The sequence below is a fragment of the Dromiciops gliroides genome, chromosome 4, assembly GCF_019393635.1.
Source record: "Dromiciops gliroides isolate mDroGli1 chromosome 4, mDroGli1.pri, whole genome shotgun sequence".
In the NCBI taxonomy this organism is placed as follows: Eukaryota; Metazoa; Chordata; class Mammalia; order Microbiotheria; family Microbiotheriidae; genus Dromiciops; species Dromiciops gliroides.
In genome coordinates, this window is record NC_057864.1 from 263,566,197 (window position 1) to 263,574,558 (window position 8,362).

Sequence of the window (8,362 nt, forward strand, 5' to 3'; positions counted from 1 at the left end):
ACTTAAGTTCAAATCTGGCCTCAGACACTTGACATTTACTAGCTGTATGACCCTAGGTAAATCACTTAACTCCAATTGTCTCACAATCAATCAATCAATCAATCCAGTATACTTTGTGGAAACCATGCAGTCTGGCTGTGGCCCTATTTTGACCCGGGTAAACTATTGTATTCTCCAGTTTTCAGCAGCTGTCCCTTAGGATTCCATTGGTAAGGTGAGGGAGAAAGTATTGGTGTCAAGGGCACCACAGAAGGGAAGAATATGAGCATTCTCCCTCCCCCCCCCCACCTTCTCTCTTAATCTAGCTTAAAGGAAAGCCTCTTCCATTTTTCCCTCCAAGAGCTGCTTTACCGTGCCCTACAGTATTCTATGATCTTACTTGTCCTCTCACAGAAGTTGATACTGTCATGAAGATTGTTCAACTGACAATCACAGTTTTGGTGTGCCCCTCTCTTGTTAAGGTGGCATCTCCTGGGATCCAGGCAAGTGTGAGAAAACCAGTGGTAACCATCTTCACAAGCACATCTCAGGGTTCCATTCAGGCTACTACAATCTGCACAGAAGGAAAAAGGGATAAGAGAATAAATGTTAATTTTAAAATATATCTTTCATTAAGTTAGGTAAATGTTTCCCAATTTCATGTTTAAAAAATGAACATTTACTTTTTTTTCTTTTTTGCAGGGCAATGGGGTTTAAATGACTTGCCCAGGGTCACACAGCTAGTAAGTGTCTGAGGCTGGGTTTGAACTCAGGTCCTCCTGAATCCAAGGCTGGTGCCTTATCCACTGTGCCACCTAGCTGCCCCCTGAACATTTATTTTTAAAATTTTTGAATTGCCAATTCTTTTCCTCCTGCCTCCCTTCCCCCATCCTTTAAGAAAGTAAGAAGTATGATATTGTTGTTGTTTGTCCTTCATTCTTGAAGAGGACCGTGACATCCAGGTGATATCATGGTTTGCAGTGAACTGGATTTAAGTGAGGGAGGGCTGTGCAAGGTCACCAACCTCACTCTCTCCTCCAGAACCATATGGGTCCGGTGGTAAGATATAGACCAGGACAACTGGATATGACCCCAGATGTTTAAGGCAATTAAATTTAAGTGACTTGCCTAGGGTCACACAGCTCGTAAGTGTCAGAGGTGAGATTCGAACTCAGTTCCTCCTGACTTCAGGGCCAGTGCTCTATCCATTGTGCCACCTAGCTGCCACTAGCAATATGATATTGATTATACATGTGAACTCATGCAAAACATATTTCCATATTATCCCTGGAATAAGTGCTTATTAAACACATATTATGAGTAGTGCTTACAAACATCTCATTGGAAGAAAGGTTGTATTTTTCATTATGTCTGACGTGAATCTCTGATCATTAAGAATAGAATGTTTTATATGAAATGAGTCACTCAATCAAGAGGAAAGACAACTAGATTTGGAGTCAGAGTACGGAAATGCAAATCCTGGCTTTTCCTTAGTATCTGTGTGACCTCGGATAAGGCCCTTTAATTCTTCTGGTCCTCAGTTTCCTCATTTGTAAAATGAGGGGTTGGGATAGATGTTCTTCAAAATTCTTTCTAGCTTAAAATCTATGATCCTATGTTCCACCTATCTTAAGGAATGGAACCAGTTATCAAAGTAGAAAGACTTCAAGATAAGTAAAAGCTCAATTTAACAGATTTAATTGTTACAGCAGAGGAACCATAATCTCAGGGCAAAGATACACATGCTCATTGAACATTGTTTGCAGTGAAGGGGTGATGGAAAAGTAATATTTATGAATTATGGGGTTTATTGGGTAGGATCCAAATAATTTCTCCAGATAAGGAGATTCTTTTATCCTCATGATTCTACCAGAAGATATTCCCCACATCTAGGGTCAATCTTTTTTCTAACTAGAACAAGCTGTTCTTAACACTGTCCTGCCATGACATTACTGCCCTTAGCTTCTACTTGGCTCAGAATTCCCACAATTAGAGTTATTCTCTTAGGTCATATCATAAAAATTGGGGTCCATAAGATAAACATGAAAATATACATGTATTACTTGACATAAGGGAAGGTCCTGGGGCATCTCCTCATACATGTTGTCATTAGCGTGCATTAATTATGAAATTATTTACTCATATTGGCACAGAACACTAGCCTAGTCATCATGGTATTGGAAATGCAGCATGGAATAGTGAAAAGAACATTTTATTTGGCATTAAGAAAACATGAGTTCTGATTTTACTGTTAGCATTCACAGTCTGTGTGATTAGGACAGATCCTCTACTTTTCTAAGTCTCAGTTTCTTTATCTGTAAAAAAGAAATTGAAGTGGTTATCCTTTGGGGTTGTTGTGGGGCTCAAATGAAATTATGTATATAAAATTCCTGGCCGGGCAGCTAGGTAATGCTGTGGATAAAGCACCGGCCCTGGATTCAAGAGGACCTGAGTTCAAATCCGGCCTCAGACACTTGATACTTACTAGCTGTGTGACCCTAGACAAGTCACTTAACATTCATTGTCCTGCAAAAAAAAAAAAAAGTGTGGCCCATAGTAAGGACTTAATAAGTCTTTGTGGATTGGCTGTCAGTCATTAATTATATAAGGTAAGGAACTTTCAATGGTGAAGGGAATAGAGGGGGAACCAGAGCTTGAAAGTCACAAGACCAGAAAATAACAATGGCCACCACCTGGGAAAGTTAGGATTTTTAGGGCTCAGGACCATAGGGATTGGGGCAATTACTGGAGGGTTGGGGACAAAATATAAAGGTCCTAGACCAGGCAGGTCACACCCTATAGTATAGGGTTCTGAAAGTGAAGAAGTAAATCTTAAAAGGTGAAAAGGGCAGGGTATGATAATAAATTTGGAGCTGGAAGGGACCTTTGAAACCATTAAGGCCGGGCAGCTAGGTGGTACAGTGGATAAAGCACTGGCCTTGGATTCAGGAGGACCCGAGTTTAAATTCAGCCTCAGACACTTAACACTAGCTGTGTGATCCTGGGCAAGTCACTTAACCTTCATTGCCCTGCCAAAAAAAAAAAAAATAGAACTGAAACCATTAAGGCCAACCCCCTAATTTTACAAATGAGAAAACTAAGCTGAGAGGTTAAAGGACTTGTCTAGTGTCACACATTTATTAAGTTTCTAAGGCAGGATTTGAACTCAGGTCTTCACAACTCCAACCTCAGTGATCTATCTATTGTGCCATATAATAGCAGGTAAGTTTGACCGCCTTCTAAATATATATGGCTCACTCACACTGATCTATTCCCCAGACCAATCCTGAACAAAAGAGTGTTGGCTCACATGTAGTAGCTTTCTTTCTGATAATTTCCAATGTCCCATTTGGCCAGGAGTATTGAGGCTTCAGGGCCTTCAGAAAATTCTGAAATTTTCTTTTCTCATCTGGATGTTGATAAATTACCTGAAGCAAAAGCTCATATTCCTGTGCCATACCTAAAGAAAAGAATAGGAGAGATCAGAATCTACTCTTATTTCAGGCAAGATGAGAAGAAAAATCCTGATAAATAGACTGTGAGACATTCCATAGATACTGTAACGATTGGAATGATGCCACCTGCTGGAGAGCTACTGTAGAAAAGCTCAACCATGAGGAGAAGGTACCTGAGGGCAAGCCATGTGGCTTTTCTTTGGTGTCAGGAAGTGAGGTTTGCTTGTGGGAGGAAGAAGGGGTGAGGCTGGTTCTCTCACTCTCTTTGGTCAGGACTCTCATGGAGAGCAGAGTAGAACTGTAGCTCCCTGAGATAGATAGCTGAATCTAGGCCTCTTTCTCTTTCTCTTCACCAAATTCTTATTCTCCTTAATAAATGCTTAAAAGTCTAACTCTTGCTAAAGCTTATAATTTATTGGCCACCACTCATTAGATATTTTAGACAGACTAGGTAGAATTTTAGCCCCTTACAATACAAAGGGATGTTCAAGTATGATGCAATGTTCTCAGAGCCACAGAATATCAGAATGTGAGAGTTGGAAGGCATCTTCATGCCCAGCCCATCCAACCTCTACATTTCATCATTAAGGAGCCTGAAGTTACAAGAAGGGCTCCCCAGAGTTGGAAGTTCTCTATACACAAGTAGCCCTAACCATTAAGTAATGAGTTGAACAGATGACCAAGTTTGGTTAGGATAGCCCAGACTCTTGCATTTCCTATCACTGGTGGTCTTTTGTTGCCATCCTTTTTCCTCAAAGTCTTCCACTAGCCCCAGGTCACCACTCCTACAATGGCTGAGCCACCACACCTGCCATACACAGGGTACCATCACCACAGGGGATCTTTCCTGGGATCTGCATTCTCCCTCTGCTGTTTCTCCATTCTTGAATTTGGGGAAATTCTATTTGGGAGGAGAAAAGGGAAGTATAGAGTACAACAATACTCCTAAATTGCCTGTTTGGGGGGGGGGGTGTTTGTTTTGCTTGGTTTTGGTTTTGTGTGTGTGTGTGTGTCTGTGTGTGTTTAATAGCTCTTTGAGAAGATGATAGGTAGGTTCTTCCTCAGGTGTAGATTGTGTATGTAATCCTATTGGTACAGATCGTCCTTTTTTCACTACTACAGAAGCTTGTTAAGGGCTAAAATTCTAGCTAAACTGTCTAAAATATCTAATGAGTGGTCGCCAATAAATTATAAGCTTTAGCAAGAGTTAGACTTTTAAGCATTTATTAAGGAGAATAAGAATTTGGTAAAGAGAGAGAAAGGCCTAGATTCCTATCTATTAAAGGGAGAGCACATTTCTAGCTCCACTCTCCCTTAGAGTCCAAAGGAAAGAGAGTGAGAGCCAGCGCCAGTCTCTTCCTTCCTCTTCCCACTAGCCCGCTTCACTTCCTGACGCCAAAGAAAAGACTCCTGTTCTTGCCTTCAAAGACCTTCGCTTCATGGGCGGAACTCTTCTACAGTAAGTCTCCAGCAGGTGGCATCATTCCAATCATTACAAGCTCCTGAGGAACATAAGTCTCTTGATGGAATTTTTCTCTTTGTATCCTTAGTGTCAATCAGAATGTCTTGTACATATTGTTATTGTATTATTTTTCAGTCACGTTTAACCTTTTATGATCCCATTTGGGGTTTTCTTGGCAAATATACTGGAGTGATTTGTCATTTCCTTCTCCAGCTCATTTTACAGTTGAGGAAGCAAAGGCAACAGGGTGAAGTGATTCACCCAGGGTCACACAGCTAGTAAGTGTTAAGTGTCTGAGGCTGGATTTGAACTCAGGTATTCCTGACTCCAGGGCTGGTGCTCTATCCACTGTGCCACCTAGCTGCCCCAGAACAATATCTTCTTAAGGGCCAGCCAGTTGTGGTTATAATCTAATTAATTTGAAGTAGGCTAATCAGCAAAATCAATCACTCTCACTTAATTCAATCAGTTTAGATTAAACTCCAGGTGGGGCCTTTGAGTATCTGCCAAATCCCATTATTTTCTCACAGCACACACATGTACATGCAGTTTTTGTTCCCAAATGAGAATATGGCTCTATAGCTTTCCCTTTGATATCTAAAAACTCTCACCTGGATGTATTTCCTTGCTCACACCAAGGTTCTTTTTTGTTCTGAGGCCTTTGTTTCTCTAAAATAGAAGCATGATAAAGTTTTTAGAAGGTGTGCTTTCAATTAATTTGCTATGTTCTCTAGTTCAATTGAAATTACAGGTCCAGACCCTCAACAAAAACCAGCATCCAAAGAGATGCAACAGTGCCCTTGTCTACATGCTAGCCTTATCCTGTATGGTCTCTTCCTACACACCTTTGCCTCAGACATCAGCCATCAAAGATGCCTGGGATAATAGAATTTTAGAGTTAAGAGGAGTAAGTAAGGATCCTGTCTTTCTCCCAGTTGCCCCCTCTATTGTCAGCCACAAGGGAGTGCCTCAAAAACCCATTCTTCTACACTAGTCTATGGACTAGGTCAACTTAGTAGTAGCTGCTGACATCTTTACCTTGGCCAATTAACTGAGTATCAACCTCTGAATCTGTTCACCAAAGCAGAAATCTGCAAAGGAACCCTACTCTTTTGGGGACAAAATAATATCATCTCTTTCCTGATTTAGAGTCCAAGATCATAGGAACATAGACTTAACCCTGCCAGGGACCTCATATGCTGTTTGCAAATAAATGACACTAACTAATAAAACAGAAGAAAAGGCCTCCAGACACTGAGCTCTGGAGGGGCGGAATTACAGAGAAAAATAGATCTAAATGTGAACTTTCATAGGACTTTGTACCTCAGAGACAGACCTCTGCAGCAACTCCTCACTTGGTCTCTTTAGATGGCATAATGAGAATCTTGAGTTGGGTCTTCTAATGTGTTAGTATTTATATAACACTCTAAATTTTGTACTTTACATGTTTTATCTTATTTATTTCTCATGATAACTGTGAAGTAGCTAATATTTTATCCTCTTTTACAGATGAGGGGATTGTAACTCTTGTTAGGGGATTTGTCCAGGGTCACACAGTCAGCAGATATCTGAGGCAAGATTTGACCTTAGATCTTTCTGACTCCAAGGCCAATAGTCTATTCACTGGTACCATCCAGTTGCCTTTCTAAGAGCATGGGACTTGTAGTCATAGGGCCTACGTTTGAATACTAGCTCTGCTGCTTACTATTTATGAAATCTTGGAGAAGTTACTTTAACATCAAAGACCACATTTTTCTCATTTGTAAAATGAGGAAATCATTCCCAAGGCCCTTTCTAGCTCCAAAGCTTTGAACCAAGTTCCAGAGAAGAATGGTGGCTCCCTTGCAATATAACTAAAGGGATGTCATTTCAAGGAGAGTAAGAGACCTCTTCCAGGGTCCAAGTCTGATCCTGGGCTTTAAAAGTTGTTTTGGGGTTTTTTTTGTGACATCATGGAAACACACACACACACACACACACACACACATACACAGAGATATGAGTTTTGACTGACTATTATCAGTGTTCCAATAACCAAGAACTTGAAGTCCAGAAAACTTAGTCACTTGTTCAAGGTCACATTGCTAATGGGTGTCAGCACCAGAACTAGAACCCAGGTTTCTTGACTTCCAGTCCAATGTTCTTTGCTCTAACCTTAAAATTGTTTGGCTTCTCAAGAAGTCAAGAGGAGAGATGTTGGAAGTGATAAAGGAGAATGGATTGAGTAAACAGACTTACCCACAGCAGGCCCTTGGATCCCAGGGCAGAAGTCAGGAGGGAAACCAGACAAAGCTCCCAAAATTTCATCTTCACCATTTAACTTCTGTACTCTAGACTGGGCATAGATAGAAGGGCATATGGGTTGGAGTTAGATTATGAGGATATGGCAGCTCCTAGGGTGGTACAGGCCCAAAAGAGAAATTCTTCTATTAGTCCATCTAAAACACTTGAATAAAGCAGTACTGAGCCCAATGTCAATTGAAATTTCTACTCTGATCAAGACTACTCTATACTAGCCAGAGGGGACACTGCTTTAGGGCCTTCTCTGAAGAAGAAAATGGATTTTTAGTGGCTTTGCAGTCTTAGTGAGAGATGATTCTTCAGCCCTCTTGGATCTGTGCAGCTATGACTAGTATAAGCTCTTGCTTTAAAAAAAAATTATCTGCTTTCCTTTATAATTAGAAACATTGATCATCCTGCCCTTTTTATTATACTGGTGGTTTAAGGTTTTTTTAAATCATCCCAGGGAAGATAAAGTTAAACCACTGAGGCACTGGCTCTTTTAGCATTGTGAATTTCATTTTATAAATAACACAGAACTTCATTAGATAGAGAGATGAGTCAAGCAGCCTTGAAAACCTGCCTCCTTGAGGCTTTACTAACTGGCAATGAATTAACCATAATTCATGAGATCTACAACAACAAAATTTCATTTCTCGTCTCCCTGACCCTCAAAAAAAAAGAAAGAGTGACCCTCTTAACTCCCATTGCCCTACAAAAAAAAAAGGAAGGGAGGAAGGGGGGAGAGAGAGAGAGAGAGAGAGAGAGAGAGAGAGAGAGAGAGAGAGAGAGAGGAAGAGGAAGAGAGAGAGAGAAAGCAAGGAAGGAAGGAAAAAAGAAAGAAAGAGAAAAAAGGTCTGACACGGTAGAAACATCACTGGATTTATAACTGGATAACTTGAGTTCAAATATTGACCCTTTTACTAACTTGCCCCTCCGTGCCTTGGGAAAAGTTTCCGGATGTCAATTTTTTCATTTGTAAAATGAAGAGGTTGAATTCTATCTGAAAGATACCCTATAGTTCTGAATTCTATGATCTTATATACAGGGACAGTGGGTTTGTTTGAAGTAAAATTTTAAAATCAAAAAACCCCAGAAAAACCTAGAACGAGGTGAAATGTAGAATTTTTTTAAAGGAAGGTAAGGTCAAATGTAAAAAGAATATCTTCTCCCATCCTCATCTTGA

General features: G+C 40.4%; 1 protein-coding gene across 1 annotated transcript in view; it reads right to left on the reverse strand.

Annotated features, from left to right (window-relative positions):
• Positions 1–7,212, reverse strand: part of ADGRF1 (adhesion G protein-coupled receptor F1) — a 58,924-nt gene extending 51,712 nt beyond the window's left edge. Inside the window, exons 1-4 of the mRNA XM_043999532.1 lie at positions 7,135–7,212; positions 5,508–5,565; positions 3,290–3,439; positions 380–553 (exon numbers count right to left, since the gene is read on the reverse strand). Of these exons, the coding sequence (XP_043855467.1) occupies positions 380–553; positions 3,290–3,439; positions 5,508–5,565; positions 7,135–7,212 (460 nt within the window). The remainder of the gene's footprint in view (positions 1–379; positions 554–3,289; positions 3,440–5,507; positions 5,566–7,134) is intronic.
• Between the last annotated feature and the right edge of the window lie 1,150 nt (positions 7,213–8,362).